The 12,541-nt window shown below is 37.7% G+C and overlaps 1 protein-coding gene across 4 annotated transcripts in view; it reads right to left on the bottom strand.

Annotated features, from left to right (window-relative positions):
* FBXW11 (F-box and WD repeat domain containing 11) overlaps positions 1 to 12,541 on the bottom strand; it is a 79,706-nt gene that overhangs the window by 28,194 nt on the left and 38,971 nt on the right. For all 4 annotated transcript variants that reach the window (XM_032213098.1, XM_032213100.1, XM_032213101.1 and 1 more), the window contains 2 exons: positions 6,771 to 6,833; positions 3,453 to 3,678 (listed from right to left, as the gene is read on the bottom strand). In XM_032213098.1, coding sequence (XP_032068989.1) covers positions 3,453 to 3,678; positions 6,771 to 6,833 — 289 coding nt within the window. The remainder of the gene's footprint in view (positions 1 to 3,452; positions 3,679 to 6,770; positions 6,834 to 12,541) is intronic.

The following is a 12,541-nucleotide window of genomic DNA, read 5'->3' as shown; positions in this document are numbered from 1 at the left end:
AAGTGCTGCTCCAGTTGTTTTGGGATTGCACCCAAAGCACCTATTACTATTGGTACTACTTTTGCTTGCCTTTACCATAGTCATTCTATTTCTATTTGTAGGTCTTTGTATTTTGTTACCTTCTCCAGTTCTTTCTCTTGTCTTCTACTGTCTCCAAGAACTGCCACATCCACTATCTGGACTTTCTTGTCTTTCTTATTGACAATTGTTAAGTTTGGGGTGTTATATGGCAGGTGCCTGTCTGTTTGAATTCTAAAGTCCCAGAGCAATTTAACATCTTCATTTTCTATGACTTTCTCTATTTTATGGTCCCACCTGTTCTTGCTTACAAGCAAATGGTATTTCTTGCAGATCTTCCAATGCACCATTGTTGCTACTTCGTCATGCCACTGCTTGTAGTCAATCTGTGCGATCATCTTGCAGCAGTTTACCAGGTAGTCCACTGTTTCTTCAGCTTCTTTGCATAGGCGGCACTTACTGTCTGTTGTTGTTATCATCATTGTTTTCCTCTTTGATTTGATTCACAGTCTGGTAAAAACTTAACAGTTATTATTATGTGGTTAATCTTTGGTGAGATTCACAGTCTTTGGGGCTGGTTGGTAGCTCAACAGCTCGAGTCCTAACCAAGGACTTAGGAATTGTTAAGGTAACGTCGGAGGATATAAGTTGTTCCAAGTAGGGTGGTTTTTTGTAGAATCAGAATGTTCAAGTCTGATAAATTTAAAATTTCCAAATAGCGAGGTAGCCCTTTAAGTATTGCTCCAAGGGCTCCAATTACAATCGGGACAACACACGATTTCTTTTTCCACAGTTGCTCAACTTCAATTTGCAAGTCCCTGTACTTTGTGATTTTTTCTTGCTGTTTATTTTCAATTCGTGCATCTCCAGGTATTGCAATGTCAATGAACCATACTTTTTTCTTTTCAACTACTGTTATGTCAGGTGTGTTGTGGGCCAAGTGCCTGTCAATCTGGATTCTGAAGTCCCACAAGATCTTGACTTTCTCATTCTCTAAAACCTTCTCAACCTGATGGTCCCAGTGGTTTTTGCTGTACTCAAATCCAAACTTTTGGCACAATTTCCAGTGAATAATCTTAGCAACTCCGTCACGGTGTTGTAGGTAGTCAGTTTGTGAAATTTTGCTGCACCCACAGATTAAGTGGTCGACTGTCTCATCTTTCTCATTACAGAGGCGACATTTGCTGTTGGTGGTAACAAGTTGAATTTTTGCCTTCATGTAGTTTGTGGCTAAGACTTGTTCTTTAGCTGCCAAAATAAAGCCTTCTGTTTCTTTTTTCAGTGCTCCTGATCTTAACCATTTCCAAATTAGCTTTTGGTCACCTTTGCCTTCAATACCTTTCAAGTATTGGCTATACATAGCTTTTTTTTCTAATTTTCAGCTCGTTTCTCAATTACTTCTTTCTTATATTCAGCTTTTGACTTAGTTGTCTTTAAAAGGCCTACTTTATTTACTTCCTTAATCATTGGTTCTTCACTTTTCTGGATGTAATCATTCAAGCATCATCATCATCATCATTATTATTATTATTAGTAGTAGTAATAGTAGTAGTCACCCACAGCTCACAGTTTGAGAGAACTCTATTACCAGAGCTCATAGGATCCTTGCATTTTTCAGCTACCAGAGTGGTGTCATCAATATATCACAGGATATTGATAGTTCTTCCTCCATTTTGAAAAACATGGTCATCTTCTTCCAATCTTGTTTCCCTTAACATAAATCAGCATGTGTTTAATAATTAAGGGGAGTGTATAAGTGAGAGTATGTCTCACTCCTCTGCAACCTGGAACAAGTCTGTTTCACCATATTTTGTTTGTAATGTGTCTTCCTGATTTGCTTATAGGTTTTATGAGGACAATGACATGTTTTGGGATTTCCCTTTTCTAAATATATTCCACAGCTTGACCAAGTTGGAGGGTCTACAATGAACCTATTTCTATTTAACTATTTAGAATCGGATTTTAGAGTGTTCTGGACAACTAATCCCACACAAACCATTTTTTCCTTCAAAAATGCAGAAAAGAACACTAATGACAACAGAAGTAAAATTTATTTAAAATTTATTTCATGATGCAACTTAAAAGGTGAAACTAATATATGAGATAAGACTTATTACATGCAAAGCAAGATAGCTCAAGCCGTGATTTGTCATAATTGTAATGATTATGGAATACAGCTCATGAAAACCCCAAATCCACCATCTCAGAAAATTAGAATATTACATTCAATCAATAAAACAAGGATTGTACATAGAACAATATCGGACCTCTGAAAAGTATAAGCATGCATATGTACTCAAGTACTTGGTTTGCCAAAAGCACAAAACCTGGTTCAATGACCGTGGGATTATTGTGCTTGATTGGCCTCTCCATTCTTCCTCCATACTCTGGGTCCTTGGTTTGCAAATGAGATGCAAAAGTTGCTCTCATCAGAAAAGAGGACTTTGGACCAAGGAGCAACAGGACTTTGGACCACTGTGCTTCATTAAGACCAGGGTCAACACAGCCATCTACCAGGAGATTTTAGAGCACTTCATGCTTCCTTCCACAGACGAGGTTTATGGGGATGCTGACTTCATTTTCCAGCTGCCCACACCGCCAAAAGCACCAAAACCTGGTTCAATGACCGTGGGATTACTGTGCTTGATTGGCCAGCAAACTCGACTGATCTGAACCCCATAGAAAATCTATGGGGCATAGCCAAGAGAAAGATGAGAGACATGAGACCGAATAATGCAGAAGAGTTGAAGGCTGCTACTGAAGCATTCTGGTGTTCCATAACACCTCAGCAGTGCCACAGGCTGATAGCTTCCATGCCATGCCATGCCACATTGAGACAGTAATTGCTGCAAAAGGGGCCCAAACCAAGTACTGAGTACATATGCATGCTTATTCTTTTCAGAGGTCCGATATTGTTCTATGTACAATCCTTGTTTTATTGATTGAATGTAATATTCTAATTTTCTGAGATGGTGGATTTGGGGTTTTCATGAGCTGTATGCCATAATCATCACAATTATGACAAATCACGGCTTGAACTATCTTGCTTTGCATGTAATGAGTCTATCTCGTATATTAGTTCCACCTTTTAAGTTGCATTACTGAAATAAAAGAACTTTTGCATGATATTCTAATTCTTCGAGTTTCACCTGTAAGTACAATAGAGTACAATCCTCTTTAAACCAAATCCTTTGTCAAGGTTCAAAATTAGGGAAAACCTTAATGTAGTAATTTGCAACAACTCCATTTAAAACACACAGTTCAAAATCTATTTTTAAATGGAACAATACTGGCATCCAGTGGCCATCACAATTATTCAGCTGGAGTACAAAGCATATAATAATTGCTTTAGTGATTAATAAAATTTGTTAAGTGTGTAATGTAATCTAAACGGCTTAATTTTACATTTCATTACAACATGCAACAAAACCTACCTGGTAAAGCAGTGATAAAATCCCTTTGCAGCATGGGCTTTAAGTAGGAATTAATATGTCCATGCTGATAGTGACACATTCGTGAAATGAGGTGTTCCACAAATTCAACCTGATCTGATTCAGACCACTGGTCAAAATACTTAATACACAAGTCTTTTTCCTTTTCGTAATTTCCTTCAGATGGTCGTTTCCTTGAGACTATTACAGATGAAGTTCCATTGCTTATCTGTTTTATGAAAAACACAAACAGAAAAAAATGTTTCCCCTTTAATTTTTAGAATTGTATTGCAGATATTCTATTACAGATATTAATAGCAATAGCCTAGTTATTCACATTTTGCATGTCATACATTTAGTCTAAAAAGTTTGATTCATTTCGAAGAAATACCAACTGGTATTCTCCCCCCCCAATCCTGAATGAGAAATTTCTTATCACCTGATACATTCTTTATATATTTGTTTCGATCTGGTTTTCATTAAAAAAATTAGCAATTGAAATACTGTTACTAGAATTATTCTACCCCGCTTCCCCCAAATACAGAATAAATACTTAATAAATTTCTTGACAGTCATTAAAAGCCTTATCTATTCATCACAGTAACTGTGGCTAAACAAGTTGTTACTAACATTTACCACGTACTAAAGTACAAACTTCACACATATTATGCAAAGTTTGGACACACTGTGCAAAGTTTCACACACATTATGTGAAGATGCAGCTTTCTGAAAAAGGCTCTGATGCTGAGAAATGTGGGAAGAATGCAAAGAAGAGGACAACCAACAGCAAAATAGGTGGACTCAGTGATGAAGATGAGGGCACCATTGTGAGATTTGAAAGAACTGGTTAGAGATGGCTCTGTTGGTTGCTAGTAATTGAAAACGACTTGATGGCAGATAAATCAATCATTCAAAATACAAATATTTCCCAGAATATTTTACAATTTTATACAAGCAAACTATTGTTAAGAACTGCCAGTTGTTACAAAAAAACCCTCTGATTAAAAATCCTGAATGGATTTGATCAGGGTGGTCAAACTTGCATTGTCAGCGTTGTCACCCTTTGCTAAACTAGGTGTGGGTGTGGCCAGTGCATCTGGTCTGCGGGCTGTGAGTTTGACAGCCCTGGATTAAATCATGTACAGTCTAAGAAGGCAATTCCAATCTCTACAACGTACAGTGGGGCAAAACAGTATTTAGTCAGCCACCAATTGTGCAAGTCCTCCCACTTAAAAAGATGAGAGAGGCCTGTAATTGACATCATAGGTAGACCTCAACTATGAGAGACAAAATGAGAAAACAAATCCAGACAATCACATTGTCTGATTTGGAAAGAATTTTTTTGCAAATTATGGTGGAAAATAAGTATTTGGTCACCTACAAACAAGCAAGATTTCTGGCTCTCACAGACCTGTAACTTCTTCTTTAAGAGGCTCCTCTGTCCTCCACTCATTACCTGTATTAATGGCACCTGTTTGAACTTGTTAGCAGTATAAAAAACACCTGTCCACAACCTCACACAGTCACACTCCAAACTCCATTATGGTGAAGACCAAAGAGCTATCGAAGGACACCAGAAACAAAATTGTAGACCTGCACCAGGCTGGGAAGACTGAATATGCAATAGGCAAGCAGCTTGGTGTGAAAAAATCAACTGTGGGAGCAATAATTAGAAAATGGAAGACATACAAGACCATTGATAATCTCCCTCAGTCTGGGGCTCCACGCAAGATCTCACCCCGTGGGGTCAAAATGATCACAAGAACAGTGAGCAAAAATCCCAGAACCACACGGGGGGACCTAGTGAATGACCTGTAGAGAGCTGGGACCAACGTAACAAAGGCTACCATCAGTAACACACTACGCCGCCAGGGACTCAGATCCTGCAGTGCCAGACGTGTCCCCCTGCTTAAGCCAGTACATGTCCGGGCCTGTCTGAAGTTTGCTATAGAGCATTTGGATGATCCAGAAGAGGATTGGGAGAATGCCATATGGTCAGATGAAACCAAAGTAGAACTATTTGGTAGAAACACAACTCGTCGTGTTTGGAGGAGAGAGAATGCTGAGTTGTATCCAAAGAACACCATACCTACTGTGAAGCACACAGGGGGGGGGGTGGCAATATCATGCTTTGGGGCTGTTTCTCTGCAAAGGGACCAGGACGACTGATCCATGTACAGGAAAGAATGAATGGGGCCATGTATCGTGAGATTTTGAGTGCAAACCTCCTTCCATCAGCAAGGGCATTAAAAATGACACTTGGCTGGGTCTTTCAGCATGACAATTATCCCAAAGACACCGCCCGGGCAATGAAGGAGTGGCTTCATAAGAAGCATTTCAAGGTCCTGGAGTGGCCTAGCCAATCTCCAGATCTCAACCGCATAGAAAACCTCTGGAGGGAGTTGAAAGTCCGTGTTGCCCAGCGACAGCCCCAAAATATCACTGCTCTATAAGAGAACTGCATGGAGGAACGGGCCAACATACCAGCAACAGTGTGTGCCAACCTTGTGAAGACTTACAGAAAACGTTTGACCTCTGTCATTGCCAACAAAGGATATATAACGAAGTATTGAGATGAACTTTTGATATTGACCAAATACTTATTTTCCACCATAATTTGCAAAAAAAATCTTTCCAAATCAGACAATGTCATTGTCTGGATTTGTTTTCTCTTTTTGTCTCTCATAGTTGAGGTCTACCTATGATGTCAATTACAGACCTCTCTCATCTTTTTAAGTGGGAGAACTTGCATAATTGGTGGCTGACTAAATACTTTTTTGCCCCACTGCAAATACAAAATAAAATAAAAATCAAGTGTCAAGTGAATGTTTATCTCCACCACTATTCATCTTCATGTTGCAACAGTGAATAATGGCAACAATGCTCATGGTCTCTCATATGGGCAGTACTCATCTCTATTTCTGTACCTACAGCACCATCTAGTGACTACAGAGAACTATGAGATCAGCTGCAAAAGAAAAAGGTTCAAAGAAAGTGAAGGGAATTCAGAATATGTAAGCAGAGAATCTGGAACGTAAGAAAGGTGGGCATAAAAATGAGGAACTCATAGTACGGCTCAACGTATCAGTTAGGACAACAGACTAATAAACAACTATAAAGAATTGTGGATGAGCTTCTTGGGGCCTCAGTGATCAAGCAAATATTTTTAGCAATTCTGTCTTAGCAAAGCAAAAGCTCTTACAGCTGCTCCTTATTCAATAGTACACTAAATAAAACCAGCATCAAAGGGAACACTTCTACAGTAACTGTGTAAATTATTAAAGATAATATTAAATATAAGGAAATCTGAATTAAGCCTACCTGCCACAATGTGTTTTTCTTTGGAGACTCATCTTCATTCTGATCCTCCATTACTGATGTGTTCTGGGGAAAAAGAAGAAATACAAGTATATTTTCTTCTGTGAACTTTTCAATATGTCACATTTTTTCTGAGACACACCTGCACATCATACAATCCTACTTAATAGCTACACATAGCAGCAGAATTGCTAGCCATTACTTAACTTCATCACAAATACAAGTGTTTATTAAAAGGGGGGAGGCATTTTTTAAAAATAGCTGGAATGCAGCATTTCAGTAGTCTCATCTTAAACGAGAGCCTAAAATAAAGTGATTAATGTATAATAAAAGCCATTAAATTGTTTGCCTACAGCACTATGTCATTTATCTAACCTTCTTACCAGACTTAAGACTTGAATTTCAAGTCAAACATTTCAAAATATACACTATATTGCCAAAAGTATTCGCTCACCCATCCACATAATCAGAATCAGTTGTGAGCGAATACTTTTGGCAATATAGTGTATCTACAGTAATCATTAGTACATAAAGATATACATCAAAGCAAGGAAGAAACATAATATTTCAGGAAACAAGAGAACGGGAAACACCGAAAAAGCTACAGCAGATAATAATTCAGGCATAGTTATGTGAAGAAGTAGCCCCGTGTAGTTTTTTTTTTCAAACACATGTAGATATAGTAATATTTTATCTTTATTCAAATAGTATATAAAAATAAAAGTGATGTAATTGGACAAAAAATTATGAAGAATAGATGTTGCAATCATTTATTTAAAAACAAATTAATAGACATATCATTTCCTTCTGTAGAAAAAATAAAGATACCCCTTGGCAGAAACAGGACGTGGTACTGTTCCCTTTGGCACCTCATATCTTATACCAGGGGTGGGCAATTAATTTTTCCAAGGGGCCACATAAGAAAGTGGGACTGTTGTGGAAGGGTGAACCAATAGGTCTCGGAAGGTGCATAGGCACATATACACGCACATACGTAAACTGGGGGAAAAAACAGTTGCCTTCAAAATAAAAGTAATGCAGTTGTATTGCATGCATGATATTGACTTATTTACATTTGATTTCTAACTTCCAAATAACCGCATGCAGGCAGGACATAGACAGCCAAAGGGCCAACAGGGACAACTAAAGGGCCAATGTGGCCTGGGAGCTGTAAAATGCCCAGATCTGTTTTACATTGCAACTGTCTGTCAGTCTCTTGACATTGACTAAGAGGAATTTTCCCCCCTCCACTCCAACATGTAGGATCTTTTCAGCTATGCAATCCATTTCTAGAAACCCTTCATTTCCTCCCACCCACCCCCAGCCATTTCTTGGGGAATTTACCACAGTTTAGCGGTAAATTGTTTAATAAACATATTGCAAGGTGCACTTTGTGCTGAATTTCAGTCTTCCGACAGTTGTTCTCACACTACCCTCAAGCACCCTCTGATTCAATGAAGAATTCATAGAAGTCTGTGATGGACAGATGCCCAGGTCCCAATGAAGCCAAATACCCCCAAACCATAACATCTCTACCACCATGCTTTTGGGTTGGTATCAGATACTTCTAGGGAAATGTGCTGTCTTTGGTTTTCACCAAAACTCAAAGCGTTGAGGGGCTTCAGAAGGGCAGAATGTGCTTCAGAATGTGCAGCTCCTGCATCTAACAGTGAGTGACGTCAATCTGGCCACATCTACCCCAGTCATATGACCAAGCCATGCCCACACTTGGATTTCACCACTGGTTTATTTGCTACTTTTGGGGAGGACATTTCATTAGTCTTCTATTATGCCTAAATAGCATTCTATATAGCCTTCATATAAAAATTAAACATTATTGTGTCCATCAGGTGTTCTACATCTACAAGCTCATATTGACACATAATCTATAGATGAAAAAATTGAGATGCTGATTACCAAAAACAGTGCTAAAAAGTTGCCCAATATAATCATTTTAGATGGCTCATCACTCTCCTGCTTCTTGAGCAGCATTCCCAAAATGATGATGATGTATTCATTATTTAATATGTTGCACCACACAGAAGAGTGGAATTTAAGATTTCTTCAGGTATTTGTCTGAAAGTACAAACTCTGAAAACTGAATAGAAAGAATGGACTTTCAATGGCCTCTTATTTTCCTTAGCTTCCACATAAACGGCAGAACTGCATTCACTTCCATTCAAAGAAGAATTCTGCACCTGATTCAAGATTTACTAAAGGGGGACCCTGGACCAGACTGAGAGATATATGTGAATGAGAACGGTTATTTAAGATTTTTCACATGAATGCAGTACATAAATGTTGAGAATAATAATAGATGGGATCAATGAGAATGTGCCACTTTTTACTCAATTTCAAGCCGCTACATGTTACAGGCTAATGTAAGAAGGCTAATCTAAGAAACAATGTAGCAGACACTTGAAAAACCATATTTTATCTTGAAAGAACAGGTGGACTGAAAAGAAAAAAGAGAGGGAAATGGAATACGAGTTCTAAAAGAAGCCACTGAAATATTTATAGTGACAGAATTGTTAGTTCACAATTTTTTAAAAGGGAAAGTCAAATTAAGTGTCTACTTTCATTCTCTCTGTATGTATGTATATATACATATACATACATACATACATATGTTTTATTGATTTACAATAAAATCAATTCCAGAGGCCATTATCCTATGCTGGAATACATTGGGAATGGCTATATCTACTACTGTTGTGGCAATTTACACAACCATTCGAACTAAGTCACCTGCAAAGAGAAAAAGAGACACTGAGAAATCTTAATGGCACAGGAATCATAGGTAGATGATATCTGCTCATAATAAATTGTGATATGGGAATAACCAAGACACCCTCCTCCCAACACACATACAATCTTCTATATGCTAACCTTTTTGTCACTGCGTGCCGAAAGCGCGCACACCCATAATTCAATGCGTGTCACCCCCTATCCCCCATACATGTGAGTGTGTCTCCTGCATGCACCCCTCCCCTTGCACATGTGCGGCAGAGACCCGAAAACCAACTGGCTGGCGGGAGGCAACGGTTCTGTACTAAATTCATGAGGTACTAGGAATTGTTTATCCTGCTCCCTCCATAATGACTATTATGTGCCTTACTCCGAGGGGAGGGGGAGGAATTCAGCTGTTCAATGCCTTGTTCTAAAAGGTAATAATAAAAAAGGTGCTATTTTAGTTCTGAATTTAAGGTTGAACTGGTGCTGACAAATATATTCAGAGGCCTTTAAAAAGCAATTTCAACTTCAAACAGACTTTAAGAAAAGCTCTGGACTAACCATGGCATCTTTGCACCTCAGAGAGCATTTAAGATTTCCCATCAGTCAAAACATATATCATACAAGTTCTGATATTGGAATGCTGTATATATCAGAGGCATACTATTAAAATATAAAAATCATTATTTGGTAATGTACTATGGAGACACTTATCTGAAACTGTGCAGAAAACAAAATATAGTACAGATGCCACTTCAATTAGGAGTCAATTTATCGCAGCAATGAAGATCACAACACACTAAAATAACCTCATCAGCTACAGAGAAGTTCCCCTCGTGAGAGCTCTGTGCAAGAGTAAATTACAAAGTAAACTGTTCAAAAGCAAATTAACTGAAAGAGCAATTAAAAGGATTCCCATGGTCAGGATTTGAGCACTGTGCTGAAGTACCATTTTCAAATGCATACTCTTTAGAACCCAAGTATGCACTGAGTATGTGGACATCTGCAATATTTCTAAATGATATTTTTGGAACCATGAAACAAAATGACAGGCTTTGCTGCTCTTTTTTAAAAATTAATTCATCAAATTCAAACAATAATGCTGAATACCTACAAGATTTGGGTCAAAAAATATATATGTTATGTAGTGGCATTCAACACTTTTAAATTATATTCTTTAAGCAGGTCATATATGTGTGATGTTACAATGACAATCAAGCAATTCTCCACTGAAATATAATTTCCACTTTCTGAAATATAAGCAATTGATTATGGAATGCACTACCTTTCCCCCCAAAAAATGAATGGAGGGGGGGGGAATTAAAAAGCAAGAATAGCTCCTAGCTAGCTAAAGGAAATATTTGAAGCTATTATTTTTGCCACTGGTGCTAAAAAGGATTACCTGAATGAGTGTCCAAACTACTGCATTTCCCATATTCACTGTAATGAATATAGAAAATAAACATGAACTATGCAGCCAAATTTGCAGAAAGATGTTGGGTTTAACTTGGTACCAAAGTTTCAGTTAGCTTCTGCTCTCTTAGCAGTTTATTTAAACATATCATTTGGCCAGGGATGCGTGCTTTATTTTATATAAATAAGGTTCACAGGATGGTTGTGGGAAAAATAAGAGGAGAAAAGTATGTTGGATAGGTTCACTGCCTTGAGATTTTTTGTAAAAAATGGAAAATGTGGGACACAAAAAAATAAACAAAACAAACAAACACACTCCAGATAAGCATTTTTTAAAAATTGGTTACATAAGAATATATTTGATCTAGTGGTTAAGGCATCAGGTTAGAAACCAGGGAACTGTGAGTTCTAGTCCCACCTACTGAATAAAAAACCATGCCAACAAAATTACCACGATTTTTCCAAGGAATCTCTGAGAATTGGAAACAAATGAATGGAAGGGGGGGGGGGGAATCTTTAGATAACTGGAGGTGAAGGGAAGCCCCTATAAATTGTCCGTGTTTAACAATCACAATCAGGCATAGAGCTTTGTTGTAAATCTTTTCAGTCCTTAAGTGGGTCATCAAGTGACCAGACTTGATTTTATGACAATTTTTATTTAATGGTCGTTAGGCGAACATGGTCATTAAATGAATCCAACATATCCAATGTGTGCCTTTTGCCTTTTTCTGGTGAAAAACAGCAAATCAGCACTAGAAATCATGAGTACATGGCTGCAGGATGCTGCAACTGGTCATAAATGTGGGCCAGTTGTGTCCATGGTGGGGAGGGGCAGTAATAACTCTGAGGATACGTCATAAGTAACTTTTTTCAGTTTGAATGATCGTTAAGCATCCAGTCATTAAGTGAGGATTACCTGTATAGCTTCAATTTTTTGGCTAATATCTGTTTTTTAAGCATCCACAATAATATGACATCCTTATATTTTTTTCAACATCGCCCATTTTTTATTTTTCTTTCATCAACTTTATTAAATTTCCCCCCAAAATATAAGCTACAAAAAAACCCCACAAAAAGACAAAAAATAGGGGGCAAATGGGGGGAAGAGAATGAAAAATAGAAAAAGTTAAAAAGTGACCAAAAACATTCTCCCATTTGCTTGTATTTGTGTTATAGCCCTATTATAAGAAAAGAAGCAATCTGTCCAAAAATGCAGCGGCCTGCTTCAGACTTCCAGTTTGAGATTTGGCTCCCAGAAAATCAGAGTTCCTATAGACCAGTCTCAAAGGGTAAAGTTTGCTTGTCCATCCAATATAATGTTTGCCAATTGATCAAGTGTTGCATAGGTAAAAAAAGGTACCACCAATCTTACTCAGTGAATCTAACTGTAGATTACTTAAACAATACAGAACAATAAAAGACCATGTACTATGAAATACAGCAAAAGGCAGAACTAAAAGAAAATACAAATCCTATTTCTGTGCCATCCTTACAATTTAGCCCAATCAGATTCACATATGCGGTTTTCAATTGTACTGTTTTGTTCAAATACAGAGCTGTATTTTAACGCAATAGTTAGTTTCTGACCACACAAGAAATTTGTTCTAATACTAAGGTAGTCCTTAACT

The sequence above is a fragment of the Thamnophis elegans genome, chromosome 3, assembly GCF_009769535.1.
Source record: "Thamnophis elegans isolate rThaEle1 chromosome 3, rThaEle1.pri, whole genome shotgun sequence".
In the NCBI taxonomy this organism is placed as follows: Eukaryota; Metazoa; Chordata; class Lepidosauria; order Squamata; family Colubridae; genus Thamnophis; species Thamnophis elegans.
The sequence above is the reverse complement of the archived record's forward strand: the minus strand, read 5'-3'. Positions and strand labels throughout refer to the sequence as shown.